Here is a 22,341-nt window from a genome sequence, read left to right as displayed (position 1 = left end):
GTGGACAAACGTTCGATTCATACGGAGCAGCCTGGCCAGCAAACCCGGATGGTGCAGGAGTTTGTGCAGAAACTCTGCAAGAAATAGGAGTAATTTTGAAACATCAACAATAAGGCAAGGGAGGAGCGACTGAAGGTAATTTCACTCAAAGCAAAACTTGAACACAAAAACTTGTTAAGTTTTTGCAAGACCATTAAAAAAAATCATAGCTAAACTGGTCATGCAGGAATCTCAGAATTGCAAGTTACAGTAAAAACTGGTAGGTCTGATCCGATGAGTTGAAGAGCTGGAGTAAGCCAACTTCAGAAACTATGAGATAAAATCAGCCATGGATAATCAGCCTCTGATCTAATAGTGAGGTGGGAAACTTATGTAAACAGGTACTGGAAATGGAGGGTAAAGACGATGAAAGCAGAAGATTAACAACAACTTGCAATCATATAATGCCTTTAAATACAGAAAAACACCCCAAGGTGCTTGACAGAGGCGCAACCAGACAAAAGTGGATGCCAAGCCAAAGAAGGAGATATTAGTGGGGATGACCAAAAGCTTGGTCAAACAGATGGGTTTTAAGGAGGGTCTTAAAGGAGAAGAAGGAGATGGAGGGGTTTAGGGAGGGAATTCCGGAGTGTGGGGCCTAAACGGTTGAAGGCACAGCTGCCAATGATATGGCGAAAGAGGGGATGCACAAGAGGAACAAAGAGTTCTGGGGGAGTTATTTAGCTGGAAGCAGTTACTGTGATAGGGAGGGGCAAGGCTATGAAGGGATTAAAACATGAGGCTGAGAATTTTAAATTGAAGGTGCAGGGGAACTGGATAGTTTAGTTAGCCCAGAAGAGATGTGTGAGCGGGACTTGGTTCGGGATAGGATACGGGCAGCGGAGTTTTGGATGAGCTGAAGTTTCAAGATAGGAACATCGGAATATAGGAACAGGAGTAGGCCATTCAGCCCCTCGTGCCTGCTCTGCCATTTGATAAGATCATGGCTGATCTGTGATCTAACTCCATATACCTGCCTTTGGCCCATATCCCTTAATACCTTTGGTTGCCAAAAAGCTATCTATCTCAGATTTAAATTTATAAATTGAGCTAGCATCAATTGCCGTTTGCGGAAGAGAGTACCAAACTTCTACAGCGACTTTGTGTGTAGAAATGTTTTCTAATCTCGCTCCTGAAAGGTCTGGCTCTAATTTTTAGACTGTGCCCCCTACTCCCAAAATCCCCAACCAGCAGAAATAGTTTCTCTCTATCCACCCTATCTGTTCCCCTTAATATCTTATAAACTTCAATCAGATCACCCCTTAACCTTCGAAACTCTAGAGAATACAACCCCAATTTGTGTAATTATTTAGATGGTGAAGGATGTGGGGCCGACCAGGAGAGCATTGGAATAATTAAGTCTGGAGGTGACAAAGATATAGAAGAGAGTTTCAGCAGCAGATGGGCTGAGGCAGGGGTCGAGGTGGAAGTAGGCAGTCTTTGTGATGCAGAGGAAATGGTGTTAGGAGCTCAACTCGGGTCAGGGTAGAAACTGAAGAAGAAATTGCGACAGGAAGAGATCCACAGTAGTGACTTGAAACTGGAAAAACTTAGAAGAAATTCATAGATCGATGAAAATTAGAAGGCACTTTTAATAAAAGCAAATCTGAATGTTCACAACTGCATGCTAATTTAGTTAAAAAGAATCTGATCAAGGACTTGATCAATGAGTTAGAATTGGTAAAATGCTGACTGAATGAATTGGAGTCATCAGATGCTAAATTGGGAAAGTGTTAGAATTTTCTCATCAATTTTTTTACATTTAACCCTGGGAATTCTGCTACTGTACTGTTGGCTTCAGGCTTTATCCAATGCCTAGATTTCATTATTTTTTATTAAGGCTATGAATTTGGTTGTATTCTTAAAATAATGAATTTGGGCTGCTCAACCCAGCATATTATATAACAAGAATATATGCCCATTTACTCTGGTAAATCATTAGTTGGTGTAGATGGCTACCTTCAGAATGTTGTGGCCACTCTTTTTTTTTATGTATTACTAATTGATTTCTGGTACTATTGCACACAGGGAGGGAATACCATGTGCAGGATTCAGGTCAATCAGTGTTAGAGAGCAGGGGGAATAACTGGGGAGGAGTGGAGGGGGAAGAGGGAGGGTAGAAAAGGGAGGAGAAAGGTGGAGGTGAACTGGGTAGAAAACAGATAAGGGGGAGGGAGGAAGATGGGGTAGGGGAGAGAAGAGGGGAGGATGGGTTGGGGAGGAAGATGGGATAAGGGAGAAAGGAGGGAAGAATGGGTTGAGGAAAGAGGAGGAGGAGGAGGAAGATGAGGTGGGGGGAGGTGGAGGATATGGTAGTGCAAAAAGGACGGGAGGAGGATCAGGGTTGGGGGGGGTGGACACAGTGGAGGATAGGGATGGGGAGGGTGAACAGGTGAGGGAGGAAGACGAATGGAGGGAAGGAGGATGGGCAGAAGGGACGGAGAAGAAAAGAACGGCTGGTTCATGGAGATTGGAAATCCTCATGGGTGTTGGCAGCTTTAAGGTTGATAAGAATTTAGTGCAATAGAAATTAATGAGAGGAAAATATATGCAAACTTGGTTGAATCAGAGTGACCTTTTTAATGGTATAACTTGTATATATCTTTTTGCATTAACGAAGCACTTTAGGTTATATTAGAAAAAGTGCTCTAATTAGTGGTGAACAGGGTGCTATTTACTTGATTGTAATGGCTGCCAATCAAGCTTTGCTTCAGGTTTCTTTAAGAAATAACATCTGGATGTAACGTTAGTGAAATTCTATTTCTAGCAACTAAGAGATGGAATGAACAGTCTGCCTTAAGATGCCTGATTTCTTTCATCCTTGTTAAAAATATTTAATGAAATAGTAAATATCAGCAGTTCAATGTAGGCCTGTTACATAGGATTTGTATAGGATTAGTCTGTAGAGCTTTTAAGAGTGTTTTGATTGGGTTTTAAATTCTGATTGTGCAGCCTAAATTTTAAATATAAAAATTGCTTTCTTAATTTTTGCCACAGGGCTTCACTGCAAACTAATTTGCACAGCAGCTAAATTGGGTTGTGAAGGATGAACAGATTATGTGATGTATTATATAAAATCATGGCGTAGAAATGCGATCACACCCACAGGCGCCTGTTCACGTGGGCGCAGAGACATGGGCATCTCTGACGCCACTTAAAAATAGTCTGGACCTCTTAAAGGGGAGGTACACTCTGGATGCAGACAGTAAGGAACTCTTCCGAAGTAGAAAAATAGCTGCAGGAGCTGTAGATCAGGCCCCCAGGTTCTCTGATGCCGCTTTGGAGGCCCTGGTCCAGGGTGGAAAGCAGGAGGGAGATTGTGTTTCCCCCCTCCCCCCCCCCCCCCCCAAGCAATATCTTCATTGCTAGTGGTAAGAGGTGGCAGAGACTATCAATGCAAGGAGCTTAGCTCCCAGAACATGGCTGCAATGCCGGAAAAAGTTTAATCACCTCAGCAGAGTTGTCCAAGTAAGAATCTTAACTCCCACCTCAACTACTTTCTCTACACACATGCACCACCTGCAGCCTCACTACTCTCAACACTCCCCTCCCCCGCTTCCCTTCACTCTCCTATAATCACTGCACCACACTTCACTCAACGTCCTTCTCCTCCTATTCACACACTCTGCAGCTCCTACTCCCAGCACTATTGCAGCCCTCACTCTCCCACACCTTTTTGTTTGATAACGCACCTGTGAAGCGCCTTGGGACGTCTTACTACATTAAAGGCGCTATATAAATGCAAGCTGTTGTTGTATTTGACCATGACAGGTGCATTCTCAAAACAGCTCATAAGCTGCTATTAACACACCCCCTTCTTTTTTACTGTTGACCGGAGGTCACTGGTTACGGTTACTGGCTTAGTACAAAGAGGAGAAGAGTCAATTCTCTCTTAACTCTCAATTCACTTTATTCACGCCGTTAGATCATATACATATAGCTTATACGTCTGGTTAGATATAGACATGCAGTTTACACCAGGTCATACAGTTTTATACCCTAACTAAGATCTAAACGCACACCCACTAGGTTTCTCTGACACTCCCTGAGTGGTCACAGAATGTAAAGGATAATACCCGAAAAGGAGAGCTGACGCTGGCCAGGCGTTCCGTTCTCTCTCTCTTTCAACGTCGTCTCTACGTCCCTGACGTAGGTTCTTCCACTTCCGCGATGGTTAGTCTCTGGAGTCTTCAGTCTGGCTCCACGCCCCAGATCCTTCATTCTTATTCCGAATCTTATCTCTTCAAGCTGTGTTGTCTCTCTCCCTTTGGTTTAGGCTTGCTCGCCTTAGCCTGTGTCTTCTCCTCATTGGCTCTGTCCCAAGGACTTAGATAGCATTACCTCATTACTCCTTTTCTAAATAAGGACTTGTGTCTTATCACATCTCCTTTGTCTTTCACAAAACTTAGCTAATTCAAACCGGTTCGAGCCAGCTCAGGCCAGCGACTGAACTCAGGTTTCTTCAGTTCAAAAGTAGTTCTTGCCTGTGTGTGTCAGCAGCTGACGTCTCAGGTTACTTTCTGCAGCCACTGGCCAACATCACAAAAGAAGGATAAACACAATATGAGGCAGCACACGTCGTCCAGAGAAGCCAGAGGCCGCGAGCACACCCTCTCCCCACTTGAGGAGGACATACTGGTGAAAAGCTCGAAACTGGAGGACAAACGAGACTTTGGGGTCCATGTACATAGATCATTAAAATGTCATGGACAGGTACAAAAAATAATCAGAAGGGCTAATTGAATGCTGGCCTTTATATTTAGAGGACTAGAATACAAGGGGGTAGAAATATGCTACAGCTATACAAAGCCCTAGTTAGACCGCACCTGGAATACTGTGTTCAGTTCTGGTCACTGCACCTTAGGAAGGATATATTGGCCTTGGAGGGAGTGCAGTGTAGATTTACTAGAATGGACTCCAAGGGTTAAATTACGAGGAGAGATTACACAAACCAGGGTTGTATACCCTGGAATTTAGAAGATTAAGGGGTGATTTGATTGAAGTTTTCAAGATATTAAGGGGAACTGATAGAGTTGATCGAGAGAAACTATTTCCGCTAGTTGGGGAATCTAGGACTAGGGGACATCGCCTAAAAATTAGAGCCAGGACTTTCAGGAGTGAAGTTAGGAAACACTTCTACACGCAAAGGGTGGTAGAAGTTTGGAACTCTCTTCCACAAATGGCAGTTGGTGCGAGCTCAATTGCTAATTTTAAATCTGAGATTGATAGATTTTTGTTAATCAAAGGTATTAAGGGATATGGGGCTACGGCAGGTATATGCATGATAAACTGCAACTGCTTTTAGTAGTCACTCATCTCTCTCTGCTCTCCCTTCACACTAATACCTAACCCTTGTCCCTCTCTTTCATTTCAGTTACTGAAAATACCGAGGCCCCTGTGCCAGTGCAGGAAGTGGAGGGCAGCCTTCTTGAAGATGCAGTGTCACTTGATCTGACCTGAGCAAGCACCAGCTCAGAGACTGGCACCATAAGTACTTTTGAGGGTATGCTACAGGAGGAGTCTTCACATGGTGAATCACTGGGCACAGGTTTGCAGGAGCTAGGGCAGGGGGATGGGGCACCACAATGCCAGCTTAAATGCTGGCCTCGCCAGCGACGCCCACATCCCGTGAACGAATAAAAAAAAAAAAAACCTGAGAGTGAGATCACATACTTGCTCTGCTGCAATGAACTCAGATGCTGACTTTGAGGGCCTAGACTACTGATAAAGGCTAATGGACATATACCAGCGAATGCTAGCCAGCCGGCGAGCTTGCGCACAATAGCTGAGAGCGTGGAGGAGTCCAACTCCAACTTGGGCTTTAAGTGCTTCGTGCCAAACATGGAGACCATTCTGTCAAGCATGGACTGAGTGGTCAGCTCCATAAACACGACAGTGGGGCCCACCATGATGGAGCTTCTGCTGACAGCACTGACAGCTTCCATGGCAGCTCAGAGTGCTGTGATGGAAATGTCAAATGGCTGCCGTCTTGGCCCTGGGGCCAGCGTTGACAGGGGCTTCTAGTGTGTCACATCACTCCTGCATTCTGTTCTCACACAGAGTGTTAGAAGTGCTGAGGCGCAGCCCCAGGAGAGTGGCCTTGGCTCCATGGGAGAGATGCCCACTGTCCCCTCTCAGGACGAAAGCGTGCCTGTGCCCCCGCTACCCACTTCACCAATGCCCTTGTCAGTGCCACGCAGCCAAGTCGGCCAGACTGCCCCATCCCATGCCAAGATGCAGCAGTTTTTAGCCAAACCTTCAAAGCCCAGAGCTGCCAAGGTCACCCACCACGGCCATATGAAGTGTCCTCAATGGAAACGGCTTTCCACCTCCCAAGCTGTAGCTATAGCCACTGGAGAAATAGTTTGTAGGAGCACTAGGATAGGGAATGGAGCACACAAGACAGCCACTAGAGAATGCACAAGGGTGATTCTTAATTATTCCAGTTAACTGTTATTCAAATCTGGTGAGTAGTTGAAGTAAAGGTCCCGATTTTAACTCCCCCCACCTGAGTTAGCTGATCTCAACCTGCTTAGCAGTTGGACAAAATATCTGCTCTCAGCATTCTGGGCTAAGGCGTGGGAGCAGAGGGTGTGGGAGAAGCAGAGGGATGGTGTGGATATCCCAAAACACCACACCAAGTATTCTCAGACCACAAAACCACAAGAATGTCCCTTTCCAATACTTCCAGACTCCCAACGTCCCTCTGCTTCTCCCACACCCTCTGCTCACAGAACCCTGTATCATCAACCCAACATTAATAAACCACACGACATCTTCCCTCCCCAGTACTATAACCTGAAACATCTTCCTGTGCGTCCTGGACTTTAAAAAAAAAATGGCAGACATAAAATTGGCTATATAGCTAAACAAACATATAATGATAATGGTTTACAATGTCCGAGATAATATCGACATAATTGCATAATCTGAACTTAAAAGTACTGCCAACATTCCAATAAGATTAAATAAAAATGCAATTCCACTCATTCAATCATGATGGATCAATGGTTCTGATAACATATTGCATGTTACATAGCATAAATCAAGTATCCTTTGAATTGCCATCAGTAATGACACGGGATCCGCTAGTTATGTATGTGTAGATATATATATATATAAAATCATTTCAATTTCATGTGCTGATTTTACCCAGTTTTTGCTTGGTGTCTGTGCCAGCTTTGGCTGTCGGCACAGTTGCCAGCTGTTTGTGCACCTCATGACTTCGATATCAGTGCCATTTACATAAAGCCCAATTATTGAGAGAGAATCTGTGGTTGATTGCTGAAAAGTTCTTTGTCCAATATGTATTTGTACATGAATATCACAAATTTGCAATGATTACCATGCAATTGTTAATCCTTCAATGTGAATATCATCACACATTGACACAAAGCCCAGTCTGACAATGTTGGCAATATGTGCTCTGTGTCAAAGCTGGCACCAAAATGAACCAGAATAGGATAAAACTAGCACACAAAATTAAGCAAATAATAGTGTATTATATTATAAAATAATGGGCTGTTCTATTATACCTTAAGCTGAATTTTTCAAGCTATGACAAATGATTTTCATTACATTATTAGGTTCCATCAACTGGCATAAATGTGCTTACAGTTTAATCTCAAACATCTGTCTGCCCTTCATGCACACACTGAAGAAAATAGAGCGTTGAAACAGCAAACATTGCCCCAATAACAGGACACCTAAACTATCCAATTAGTGTGGTTCCTGTAGTCGTAACCATGACGACAATGAATGAACCAGTTTTGTGGGGTTTTTTTGCTATTTCACATCTTCTCTGATGTCACTATATGTCACGTAACCTTAAACTATGGTAAACTTACCATCACTTTTATCTTCATTTAATGGCCTATTTGAGCACATTTATTATTGTATTTGTTTCTGTATAAGCAGAACCGATAACAAGCTTTTCACTCGTACATTATTAAGGTGGGTCAGTTCCTTTTATATTTATCATATTCATATACATATCTTCCATTGATGATATCTGATACCCTTGAATTTTATGGATGGCTGATGCTTAAATAAGAAAAGAGTGAACTTGCTTAGTGCAGATGTCCATTTGAATCCCCCTACAGGGAAGAGAAAAAATGAAGAGAGGTGAGTAATGCGTGAGTGGTCACTGGTGCCTACTGGTGGGGGGATACAAATTACCTTGGCAGCAGCCCTTTTGACTATGTCAGCCCAGGTTGCATAAATGAGATACAAAATACTAAAAAAAGAAGAAAACTTACCCAAATACTTTACCCCCCACAAAAAAGCATTGTTGTCTTATAATAGATCTACATTATTCTCTTTGATGAGAAGTATAAGTCAAAAAAAATGCTGTGAACCAACCCTGAATACAGGACATGAAATAGTTTTGAAAATAATGAAAGTATGATTCTGACTTTTACTCCTCCTCTGACTATTAATCAAGTACTTTCCTTGTTAATCTCCAATCATAAGCCCAGGAGTTTGGTGCAGCTTAGTTCTGAAAGGTTCCACGCTGCATTCACACACACTGTGTTTTCTTAGGCTGATAATGAGCCAAAATATACAGCAGGTGTACACAGATCATAATCAACTATTGGACGTCTCTCGCAGAATCTCATTGAAAATTTGTAGCGTGAGCTGAAACAGTCTTGCAGCCAAGAATGAAAAGTGCATAATAAGTGGAAATTGAAGCAGGAATTCTACAATTCTAGCAATTAGTAAAGATTCCAAAGTGTAGTGTTACATTCAGCACATACACAATGTATTCCCAGCATTAACAACAACCAGACAAATGATACCAGCAGGTTATTAACAGGACACCCATCACACCCCCCCCCCCACCAACAAAAAAAAACCTTTTGACAGTTTTATTTTCAGCTAATGTTTATTTCATGGATACAGCAATTATATGTTGCTGTGTTTCATTAAGTTAAGAGGGAGACTGTGAAAGAGTCGGCCTATGTCCATTCTGTGCTTACAGCAATGTCCTGGGAGCAGCCTTAAATGGAATGGAATGCATTTTTAAACGCAATCCATGAGATCTGCACTGAAGCCTGTGTAACGTGTATTAAATATGTACGTCAGAGGTTCCTAAACTGTACCGGGGTGGTGGGGGGGCGAAGATGAAAGGGCGCCAACAGGTTATCAGAGGGGCACCAATTCGAATGGGTTTGCCCTCAAATTCCGAGATTACTGATGCACATTACCAAAGCACAATTGACCAACGTGCTCACGCCATGACAGCACCCCCCTAGCTCCTGCACTATATAACTGAAGTGTCAAGTTGCTGTTCCTGGGGAAGGAAAAAGTAGAGCCGGGCAAAAGAAAAATAGGAAATACAATCCTCCATACTTGTACTCCCCTGCTCTTCTTCGAAATAGCACCATGTTGCTATCTATGCACCCTGAGTTAAAGGATTAAATCTATTGTTATTCTGCAAGCATTTTAATTTGTGATTAATGATTAATGATAACCTAATAAAGGTTATATTTGCTATGAAAATTAGCTATGAGCCAAGTTGAAATTCTATTTTCGCCAATACAATGTATTGTGGCTCTGAATTATTGATTAAAATAAATGATCTTTCAAGTAGATTGCTAAATTAAATGTTAAAAAAGACAAACTGAATTTCAGCTTTCATCCCTTTTAGCTGCATTCTCCATGATAGTGGTACACATAATATGGCTGGGTGGCTGCTTGCAGCTTACCTCCTGTTACTATCACTGTCAAGATCAGAGAACTGTTATGAGTGAGAGCAGTGCTCAAAAAGAATGATGCTGATCAGAAACCCACTTAAACTTATAGATCAGTGTTTATTTTTCAGAATTAGATACATCAAAACAGGTTACGTGTTTAAAACAAAATGACTGAGACTCACTGCAAATGGATGAGACTTGATAGGTAAGCCTTGACCTGGAGCCATTAGCTGTGTCTCTTTCCACAGCTCGTCAGCTCAGAGATGTTGCTGCAGCAGTATCTAAGGAGATTGATATTGGGATTGTGGGCCTCGGCAAAAAGTTAGAGTAATTTTCACCTTTCCTGTGGTCATGCTATGTTACCTATTGATATAATCCTCAAGGATATTGGAAGACATCCATGTTTCTAGCCCAGTGCTACCTAATGAATTGGATATTAACACAAATATAAAGTTTGGTTGATTTATGCTTTTAATTAAACAGTTTAATCATAATATTGTATACTGTGTAAGAATATTTGATTGTAAAAAAATAAGCTTAATTGCGTTTTAGTTTGTTTAAAATGTATGTATTGAGGGTCGTCTCCAACAGCTCAGAGGTAAAGTCACTGCTTCTCAGCCATACAGACCAAGAAGGTCCTAGCTTTGATCCCTGGTCTATACTATACATTTACCTGAGGAAGGAGGAAGCCTCCGAAAGCTTGTAAATTTCAAATAAAATCGTTGGACTATAACTTGGTGTTGTAAAATTGTTTACAATTGTCAACCCCAGTCCATCACCGGCATCTCCACATCATGGTCTATACTGAGTTAACTTATTTCAGCTACAGCAGCAGTATGGGTGCTAAAATTGACAGTGCCCCCAGGTTAGAGAAAGGGAAGTTTGCCAAAGCTCCTAATTCTTACTGTTGTCCAGTGACACTCTATGTATATATAGAGTGTCACATCGTTCACCTGAGGAAGGGGGTAGCCTCCGAAAGCTTGTGAATTTAAAATAAAATTGCTGGACTATAACTTGGTGTTGTAAAATTGTTTACAACTCTATGTATAGGCACTAGATGAGGACAGCACCGGGCTCACTGTAATGTCCTCCACAATTGAACAGCCTGCCAACACTCACTGTCAGACTCATACACGAATAGTGGCCAGTTGGGTAAAGGTAGCTGAGGGTGATGCCACTTGTGGAATGTACCACAGCTGGAGAGTCAATGTCTTCAGGGGAGGGGAGAAAATTTAAGGGAAAAATATTCCGAAGGAAAGACTATTTTATTCACACATTCAAAACAAAGATGTCCATGTATTGGAAAAAAACAGCAACCACTGAAACACAAAGCATGCTAGTTGCACCCAATTTTTGGTTATAAAGTACTTTAGATGTAACAGTTTATTATTGATAGTCATGTTAACCTATTATGTAGTGATAAATCTGGACTTTAAAAAAAAGATTCAGATATTTGGAATAAGTTGCACAATGTTAAATTGTAATTTGAACACAGCTTCTACAATTTAAAAACATGTGGTGCAAAATGTCACAGCTTTAAAGTAGCAGCTTATTAAATGATATGATCTGCAACCCCCAATGCTTATTACATGCAAGTGAACAGGGTGTGCAGTAATTAAAAAGATAGACTTCACAATTCAGTAACTTTCAAATGGGAACTGGTTGTTCTGTTGGTCAACTAGAAAAGAATAGTCACGGTATGATTATACCTTTAATTTGATCATCTAGATGTGCTGAATTATGCAAACTTTTGAAGTATAGAATGGTTTTTATCAGGAAAGATGGTGTATGGTTACTATTTTGGTCTAAGCAATTGATATCTGGACATCAAAGCTTTATGTTTAGTTGTACACTTGTACCTGTTAATAATTAGAATTAAAGGACACCATAATCAAATTACTATTATGTTTGCTAAATTCTGAAACAAGAAGCTCTACAATTATTTTTAAATGCACTACTATTTTTCAGTGGGATAAATCCACTGGTCTGTGGTGAGTTAGGTGATCTCAGCTGAAACAGGAATGGAGACAATGCGATTGGCCTCAATACCCCAAGACTAGGAAAGGTGTAGAAAGAAAATTCAGCCAGCGTTCCTGCTTTCTATTGGAAAATGTTCATCTTTGGAGATCAGCAATTGATATTAATTAAGCTCAGCTGCATTGTGATTTAGGGTCAAGATGCTTGCTGACACTTACTGGGTTTACACATAAAGAATGGTCACTTGAGCAAGATACGGGAGGCTGCCAGTGACCATAGAACTGTACTAAGCATGAGGCACCATCTTTAGAAGAGAGGGGAAGAACACTGAGGGATGGGCAGAATTCTATGTCAAACATACATGGACACGAAAAGAATTGAGAAAAATATTAAGGAGAGATCACTGCTACTTTGAAGAGGGACAAAAGTCAGAAAAACCACACGTCATTACATGGACATCTTGTGCTAAGTGATGCAAGGATATTTTTGGGACTATTTTTAATCATTAATTACATCATCACATCATGAACTGATAAACACATTAGAAAAAAATTGCAATCATTTTTCAGTGATTCTTTAAATGTAGAAATAAAAGTTGCATTTTGGTGAAAGTTTATCGTCAAACATATTAACAATCAAATATGTCTAGGTTTCCAGTAGAAAACATTAGTTGTATGCAGTGACAGACAAGAGGGATTCTGACCAGAGCAAAGCCTAGTCATTCTGCCATAGAACAGTTGGGAGTTTAACCACAAAGTGTAAATTGCCAAATTCATGGAGGGTTTAATGCTTGTGTAACTAGGAATGAAATGACAATTTAACAGTACAGTGTAGGAATCAGTAGTGAGTCCTGATCATTTTTTTGTTATTTTACAGGTCAGTCATAGTCTCTTGTGGTTTAAAGATTCAAAATCCAGTTGCTTCAACCTGGATTCTTGAACTCGCAGAAAAAAAATATTTTTTGGGACATCCGTGTCCAGATTATTAGTGTCTGCAATTTTTATGTCAATGTAATGACAAGACAATTGGATTTATTAGAGTAGTAGGATATTGGCTGAAAATAAGGGATTGTAAACAGACTACTCCAATGCCATTCTTTTACAACTACAAACTCCAATGAGGTAAAATATATATATTTTAAAGATTGTAGGAAAGCACAACCTGTGTAAGGTCAGTAAATAACACTATAAACTCGAAATAAACAATAAACAACAAACTTCTTTACCCAGAGAATGGTGAGAATTTGGAACTCACTACTACATGGTTGAGGCAAATAGCATTGATGTATTTAAGGGGAAGCTAGATATGTACATGAGAGAGAAAGGAATAGAAGGATAAGTTAATTGGGTGAGATGAAGTAAGGTAGGAGGAGGCTCATGTGGAGCATAAATACCGGCATAGATGTGTGGGCCGAATGGCCTGTTTCTGTGCTGTAAAATTCTATGTAATTCTATGAATTGCAGAGAAGCCCAATAAGAGCAACTTTATTTAACCATTGAACTTATAGGCAATTGGGTCTTATTGGGTGTTGAGGATATTAAAATGTTGATCTTAACAGAAAATTGATCTGATTTAGAATAAACTCTCTTTATTTCAACTGCAACAAATCTACATATTAATTTAGTATTTAAAAGGGGGCACACTAGACCTACACAAAATACCTAACATTAGACTAAAAATGTTATAAAAATCATTACTAAAACAAGTGGTACCCTGCATATGAAACATATAATTTAACAGAAAATAGATAAATATAGGATGCTCTTAGTTCCATGACTTGGGGAGAATGCAAAATTTTAACTTTTGATAGGTTAACTGAGACACGGGATGCAGTATGATAATACTCCTCTAACACTAGGTGTGGAGAGATAATTTTGCAAACATGAAGATACATCCTTTCCATTTACTAAACATTAAATAATTTATTTTCAACATCAAACACATAAGCTATTAAAATATTTTATATCATAGAAACCAATTCAAAATCCTGTACCAGAAAGAAAACTATCTAATATATATGTCCAATAACAACATGGCTGTTTAAATCCAGTGGGCATCATTTATAATAACTGGCTATCCAATATTTTGCCTTCACCTACAAAACATAATAAAAAGCAGCCACGATACATATTCAATAGGAAAACTCACCAAGATACAAATCAACAGGGATAAGCAAGCAGGGTGTATTCAGTCACATCTGCCATCATTTTGTCATCACAATTTATCCGAGATCAAGGAAGAGCATTTGTGCTGTGATTTTATTCTGAAACCTCTTTGCTAACTCTTCATTTCTGGTATAATTTCCTTTCCTTATCAGTGATTAGATTATTGATAATGAAAAACAACAGTAACCTTAAAAATGCCCTGAATGCTTTTCAGGAAGGTTTATTCAAATTACATTTTTTTTGAACAATTGTAAAATAACTATAGGATATTTTTGCAAATTGAAAAGATTCTGGAACATCTTCCCCTGCATCAGATAGAAATGGAGTGAAATTGTTTGAAACATCCTGGAAACGGTAGCTAACATTTTTGCCATTATTTAGTGATTGCTGTTGACAATGTTTTGAATAGCCCAATTCCAAAACATTTTATAGTAATTTGAAAGGATCTAAGAGAGGGCCTCATTTTTAGGAGCAAAAGGTAAGGCACAGTTTTCAAAATAAGGCCGTATCACAAATGGCCATTATTCCTGAATGAAATGACTACTGACTTAGCTTAAAGGCAGTTTAAAGGAAGGTTCTGATTGGTTGGCAACTATTACAAAAGCAGTACCAAATGTTCTTTTTCACTCAGCCTTTCATTGTTCTGCATCACAGCTGCTGCTGTGAAGTCAACAGATAACAAATAAACAGCAATGCAAAATGCATGCAAAATCCTATCAGAGAACGTAAAATACCACACATCCATAATGAACTACTTGAAAGGCATGCAATTATCTAGGTTTTGGTGCACCAGGGTCTATTTTAGCTGTTGGCTTTTCCTCATCTGAAAACAGTCCCTGGGGTGCTTCAACCTATGAATATCAAGCCACCTTTCAGTTCGTTGTTGAAATGATCATATTATATATTGCAGGTATATTTCAGAATCTAGTCCTTAAAACATGTTTTTCATTATTCTCAAGGCTAGAAGCAAGCTGCTACAACTTTGCTATTGAAATACATTGAAATCAATGCAATATTCCACAATTTTCCACTTGAATGAACGCCTTGTTACAGTATTTGTTCAGGACTGTCGGTCACATCTTTAGATTACTGTGTTGGACAAATCTGTGCAATACTATTTGAATCGCGACTCGTTTTTGTGGTTCTGCTCTTTTGCAAAATGCAAATAAATTAAAAGCAAACATTTTTGCATTATTTTTTATTCCAAACCAGTTTTCACAAATTACCTTAAAATTCAGGTAACTGAGCCCTTAGATTTATAATTATTAATTAAACAGTTTGGACGTGGATTCTCTTTCAAAGTCTATCATTAAAATAAAATATATTAAACTGTTTATTTTATTGATAAATTGTAGTTTTTTGTAAAGTAATATTCTGGTACTCATGCAAAATAATCTCTGTGTAGGACCACTGAGCAGCATACTCGCTGCATGTTTTGATTAATTGGTTCTGTTTTTTTGAACATTAAGCTTGCAAAAATAGTAATTAAATCACGTCACATTTTAAGATTAAAAGATGATTGGTTGAAAGGTCTCCTACAATGTCCAATAAATTCACAACCATAATCACACAATCTAAATATAACACTAACAAGTGACATATCAACATTTGAACACAAGCTAGAGAAAATTTAGAGATTGTTCATAGCAGCTTGAGATCACAAATACAGCATGAAATGTATAGCCAGAGGCTTACAGATATGGTACCAGAAATAGTTAAAGTATGCAATGTATTCAAGAAATTTACAGAGATAGTTTAGCAGGAATATTTTCTTATTGTTTGCAATTATTATAGAAGAGAGGTAGTCAAGCTCCTCTGATGACTCAGTGTGGGTAAATGAACTGTGTGATGTGAGACCATCCAGACCAGGGAGGTCCTCTGCTCATTCCCTGGTTTGTGCTGAGTTGGCTGATCTGAGCTGCAATGGTACTGGTATGCCACCATTGTCCTCAGCCTCCCTATATGATGGAGTGGGGGTCAGGACAAGGAGAGGGAGTAAGTAAAAATAAGATCTGTTCCTGATCACTATCTAGCAGCCCCTGTCCAAATGTTCATTTGTGTGGATAGGATTGGGTTTGGCTGTGATGTTTTTTATGATTGAATAGCTCACCAACACCTAATAAAATCTGCACATAGCAATTAGCCACCTGGGTAAGGTACTGGAGGATACTAATGCCTATGATACCATACCCCATCATAAGTTGCTGCCTTCGGAAGGGGAGAAATCACAGGAAAAAATTGTTGGGGGAGGGTAGTGAAATAGAAACTGATTAGTTACATAGGAAATATGGATTTCATAACCACAGTAACAGATTGACTAATTTCTCAGTTTATTGTGCTGTTTCGTGAATGGACACCACAGATATTCATCCAACATGTTTAGAAACTTGATCATTAGGAAATAGGTGTAGTTTAGATTCATCTGGATGCTCCCAAAAAGTAAACACTTCTGCAACATTATAAATCTACCTGCCAGTGACTGTGATGGATAGCACTGCGGACACCTCAGCTTGATTGGGGCTAACTTGAGATGATGCTGAATGGGAATGAGACCCATGGTGGTATACAGCAACTAGATAATTATTTTGTTTTTTAGTTGTGTGTTTTTTAAAGATATGAAAAGTATGGATCTGAGTGTGATTTAAGCATCAGTCTCAGTCTGACTCTCCTCAATCTGACATGTAGGTATGTCCATTACAGTACTACATAGTTTCTTATACCCACCAAACTTGCTCAGTTCAAAGTATTCATTGGCAAGGCTCTGCATTAATTTGTTTTTTTTGGGGGGTGGGGGGCATGTGGGCATATCAATGTTAGCCTATTTCTGGAATTGACAGCATTGATGTCACCCATGACACAGATGCAGTGCTAAGAATAAACAAAAGTCAAAGTGCTAACATTGTGACAGGCTGTTCAATACAGTTTGTGATTTTCTCAGTTTATAATTGTTGGACCTTGGTGCAACTTCCTTTCCAACTATCTTGGTTGGCCTCCCATCTTCCACCCTCCGTAAATTTGAGCTCATCCAAAACTCTGCTGCCCGTATCCTGACTCGCACCAAGTCCTGTTCTCCCATCATTCCTGTGCTCACTGGCCTACATTGGCTCCCGGTTCTGGAACGCCTCGGTTCTAAAATTCTCATCTTTGTTTCTAAATCCCTCCACGATCTCACCCCTCCCTATCTCTGTAACCTCCTCCAGCTCTACAACCCTCTGAGATCTCTGCGCTCCTCAAATTCTTGCCTCTTGTGCATCCCTGATTTTAATCGCTCCACAATTGGATGTTGTGCCTTTAGCTGCCTAGGCCCTAAGCTCTGGAATTCTTTCCCTAAACCTCTCCGCCTCTCTACCTCTCTCCCCTTCTTTAAGACGCTCCTTAAAACCTACCTCTTTGACGAAGCTTTTAGTCACCTGTCCTAATACCTCAAGTGGCTCGGTTTTAAATTTTGTTTGATGATGCTCCAGTGAAGCACCTTGGGACATTTCACTATGTTAAAGGCACTATATGAATGCAAGTTGTTGTTGTTTAAAGGAACAAGCGACATTCTAGACAGATTCAATGCATATAACATCCCTGCATTGCTTGTTTTGATAACTCCTTTGTAACACCAATGCAGCAAGTTTACCATGCGGCAGACACTGTATCTGTTGCATTGTGAACTTTTACGATATAGGTTTTGCATTTCAACTGTTATTTTTAAGTAAGACTAAGATAACTAGAGTATCGTAGCCTCGTGCGTGCTGGGTAGTGACCATTCTGCGTCACTGCACCCTTCTCTGTATAATGGTGATAAAATGTCCTGAGATATACCAACGGCGATCTTTAAATGATTTGACTTGAAAGCAAGAATTTAAATTACACATGGGGGCTTTAATTAATAAATTCGTAAGCAAAACGAGTAAATAGACAAGACCGCGTTAAAAACAGCCCCTGCAACCAAACATTCATTAAAGGCGAGAGTTCGGTAACATAGAAACTTAAAACTGTTCAGCTGCATTTACATTGCACACTTTAGGAATTCAAATCGCTGTGAAACGACCTGCTGGAAGGGATGTGGCATTTTAGGGCTAATGAATTATACTGATACTTTTGCATTTATGTGCACTCAAAATAATTTTGCATCAAGGCAAAAGTGGCAGTGTACCTACACCTTCTGGTGGTCTCTTGAAAATGTACCTGCCTGGCCTTGGAATTAAAATGACAAGATGCCTGCATTCGGAGACTGGACGTGGTTTAAATCTGTATGCTATTTATTTCTCATATGTAAATTATTCAAAAGGCAACATTTTAAATCAGGCTTTTTTGGTCTGTAATGCCTTTGTATCTGTAAAAGTCTCCTTACAATTTAAAGCAATATGATTTGAAACTTTGGTGTGGAAGAGCATGGAACAAAAGGCAGGCTTATTGAATGGAAGGGCATGCAGTGTGAAGCACTGAATGTCTTATCTCACGGCTGCAGCTCTGTAATTCATTGCGATGATAAAGCACCACAGTAGAAAACATTACAACACTGACACAATCAAAAAAAAGGATTAGATTCTGAATTAAGTTTACCCAAAAACTAATCAATCAACTCCTTGCTGTAACATCAGAAACCAGTGGTTAAGTAGAGTGCTTAATCTCCGCAAGTTGTATTACTGAATTACCAGCGACCGTGTCTTTGAACAAAAAAAAACACGTTTGCCGATTGAATTCCAGGAGTCTCTGGAGGTTAGATTTAAGCAGTGAAAAGAAGTTCACGAACATTTCCAGACCATTTTTTAGGCAAATTGGAATGCATGTGATTAACAAACGCACTATTTATTGTGGAAGCATGCTTCATCGTAACCTAAATTTGACACTAACTTTCTGCAAACCCTTTCAGTTTCTAATAGTTCACTAATTGTTGTTGGTTATACATAGTTTACAATTATTTTAACTAAATGCTAAAACATAAAAGCACATTTTCGCCCAGTTTACACCCAGTTATTAATCATGTATGCTCTACCCTATATATTCAGTGAAATCATTATGCTCACCCCTCTGTGAAAACCAGCCCCTGACTTTAACTATAAAGGATGCATCCAAATGAGAAGTGGCACATCGCCGGTTTACAGCCCAGCTGGGGCGCGAGTGGTACTGTTAGAATTAAATATTTAATGAAGGGGGGGGGGAATCTACACAAATCCTACGAAGAGCACTTAAAAGTATCGACCGGTGTCCTCCCTACCCCGCGGTTCGGTCTGTTTGTGCTAAACAATGTTCCACACTAATAAATAAAAGTTTGCACCAACAAAATGTGTAAATACCACTCACCGTATGAAGAAGGCATTGCAGCACAATGAGAAGGAGCGGATGAACTGGGTACCTCATCCTGGCTTGCTTTCTATGAAATGATGCCTCTCACTTGGCACTCGCATATATCCAGCGTTGGGGTTGGACTTGGGTAAAAGGAGCAACCACTGTGTACGGTCCTGCACAGAACAGATCGAATGGAGAAAGGGATTACAAAATAAAAACAATGAAACAAGGAATTTATTGGCTTCTAATGAATCGACTTGAATTCAAACATTCATTAATAGCAGGAGGGGGGATTGCTTAAATGCAGGTTTAAATCGATGGGTCTCGCGTGTCTTACCGTCACTTCCAATTTGAGAAATGCTCTGCCTTTAAGTATGATTGAAGATTTGAAAATTCTCTCTGGGTTTAAAGTCTTTCTTTCCCCCACCCCCTCTCCACGATCGAACAAGTTAGTTAGCAATTTTTAGACATCCCGCACAGCTTTTATTTTGCACTCGGTGCTCACAGAGTTTGTTTTTTCTCCCTCTCCCCCCCGGACTCAGGTATTGTGGGTGAGTTTGACCATCCGACTGAGTCCCTGGAGCCCGGAGATGTTCTGATTCCCAGTTGTGCTTTAGTGGCTTTGACACGCACCGCGTGGTCGGCTGACATTGATCAGATACAAAAATGAAACTGCTTCTCGTTTCACCGTTACACGAACTCTCGATTTACACCGGCTCGACTCTAACGATTTATCACCTCTGCAGTTTAACTTGATCTGTCGAGTCTTTGCCACCCCGCCCACAAAATATAAATCATATATAATATATGTGGAAAGGAGCTTATACCTACGCCTGGTGGAGGTCGGTGGCTGAAGTCTTGCAGCAAATCCTGTTGTTCTTCTGCTCTTTAAGTGCTGAAAGTACTGACTCAGCCAGATAGAATGGGAAATCTCACAAGGTAAATAGGGTGACTGCAAATGCTGAGAGGGGGAGTGGGGAAAACAATGAGTTGATAAAATCAGTCAAGTTAACACCATTTCCCGATTGGCAGAATGGTTCTGTGATATTCCCCATTCCAGGAGAAGCGCTAGCAGACTCCACAAAATATTTAAATATGTCCTGTTCCGAGGGATCACATATTCGTTATACTTCACGTCATTTAAAAAGATAAGGAAAAACCCTTCAATGCAGACTGCAGCGCCAAACCTTTCCTCCCGAGGTTTCTACCTCCCCTGGTTATTGCAGACTCAGTATTGTCTGGTTGATTTTATTTATTAAAACTAAGCTCTTTTCTGTCTCTCCGTCCATAGATACACAGCGGGCTGTGGATAGGTGCAGAGTAATACCACGCAGTTACATACATTTTCACTCAAGAGTTCAATTCACCAGAAGGGTGGATGCTCTCGGAATACTTTCAGTTTGCGAAAGGGGCTACAAGTCTAAAAGCTTTAATATTTCCAGTTTGTAACGTGGAGCCCAAACAACCTTTTATCATTTTTAAAAAGAGTTAATAGAGTTATCTCTCTCTCTCTCTCTATATATATATATAGTCCAGTTAGTAAAATATAAAAGCCACCCAAACTGGAAATTACTTTTCACGGATAAGCGTTATTTATCCGGCAGATTGGCCCCCCACTTCGAGAGAAATGTTCATGTCAATAATGCATTGTTTGAACCATGTAGAGCTGTTTGCCGATCAGAAGGTGGGGACTACTCTCTGCACAAGTAGTTGTTATGGAAATAACTTTCTTCACTCCAGCAGCTAAATTTTGTGTTTTTAATGTGGGACGGTACGAGAAGGCAGCTTCTCAAAGACTAATGATCACTACCTGCCTCACTTCCAGTTGTCGTTAAAATAGCCAGCACCCACCCCCTTCAAAAGAAGCAACGGACTGTACTTCAGGGAAAATGTGCTGGGATTTTGAATCTTTAATCCGAACGGTGTAAGGGCAGCAGACCGTCCTTAAACTAAAGGCACTCCATTAGCGCAATCTAGTGGTCAGGGTGTGGCATGCATTATCCTGCTTTTGACGTGCTCTGTTTAATCTCAAGATTTTTTATGGGCTGTTTTGTGTTGATCCTGCAGTGTCTTTTTATTTATGTTTTTGATGTCCTAATAAATAGAGTACATTCAGCAGGGAACTGTAGAATAGGGAACTGAATTTCAGTAAATCCGCCATAAGAAAGACTAGACAACTTGTAGCCATAACTCAGTAGTTATCAAGGATTTTATCAGGAGTGGAATACATGCAATGTTCCACAGTTTTCTACTTAGCATTCTGTACAGCTTATGATTAATTTAGAAAATGATCCGTTTAAAGTCTATTTTATCCCACTGCAATGAAGATAATTACACCATATAGGGTGCTTTAATAATCCCCAGTAGGTCATATAAACCGTCTCTTCCCTGTCTTTGGAATCCAGTGGCCACTATCTTAAAAATTCCTTCAGAAAAATGAAGAATCAAATTCATGAGCAGTCTCAACATAAAATGGATTATGTTCCAACAGTGAGCCAGAACTGAAATGAAGTTTATTTCCTTGACTCCATGCAAATAAAAAAATATAAAGTACTTTTTCAAACCAGACTGCAGAATTAAAATGATTACATTGGTTCCATTCAGTGGCTGAACTCCCCCTTTAAAAAAATATTTTATATTTTCCTGTCATATTAAGTCATGGAGCTAAAACTTCAGAGCCACAAATTTCTGTTGTAACTCTTAATGGTTGCAGCTACTTAAATAGTTCCTGTAAGGATTTTATCAAATAAAAGTGGAAAAGGTATGTGTGTTCCATGTATGTGCAACAACACAAGTTTACCCCATGCATTTCTGTCCACAGGCATTATATAATTTAGTTAAGCAACCTGTTTTAATGTAACAGTTGTAGGGTTTGTCTACACAATCCAAACACCGGTCCTTATCAGCGTCCAAGGGTTGGTGAACTCTGGACGGTAACCTTTGGAAAAGTACTACATAAACAAATTACGTTAAAGCTAAATAACTTTATTGGCACAAGTTCATACAACCTTTCCTAAGCATTGAATTTTCCGGGTGATCAGTCCATCGCACTAAAGGCTGTTGTGTCTTCTTCAATATTGTCCTTCTTCTTGAGGTGAGCTCCCGTTGTTCTGTCCTCTGACTCCAGTCCCAGTTCTGTTGTGATGTCTTTTTAATGTTTTTTTTGTACTTTGGGACATAAGTAA

General features: G+C 40.0%; 1 protein-coding gene across 1 annotated transcript in view; it reads right to left on the bottom strand.

Moving 5' to 3' along the window:
- nxph2a (neurexophilin 2a) overlaps positions 1–20,201 on the bottom strand; it is a 96,096-nt gene extending 75,895 nt beyond the window's left edge. The window contains exons 1-2 of the mRNA XM_067987198.1: positions 19,984–20,201; positions 19,172–19,329 (exon numbers count right to left, since the gene is read on the bottom strand). Coding sequence (XP_067843299.1) covers positions 19,172–19,228 — 57 coding nt within the window. The 5' untranslated portion in view covers positions 19,229–19,329; positions 19,984–20,201. The remainder of the gene's footprint in view (positions 1–19,171; positions 19,330–19,983) is intronic.
- Positions 20,202–22,341: the final 2,140 nt, after the last annotated feature.

This window comes from Heptranchias perlo, chromosome 7 (assembly GCF_035084215.1).
Source record: "Heptranchias perlo isolate sHepPer1 chromosome 7, sHepPer1.hap1, whole genome shotgun sequence".
NCBI lineage: Eukaryota > Metazoa > Chordata > Chondrichthyes > Hexanchiformes > Hexanchidae > Heptranchias > Heptranchias perlo.
This window is presented reverse-complemented; position numbering and strand designations above follow the sequence as displayed.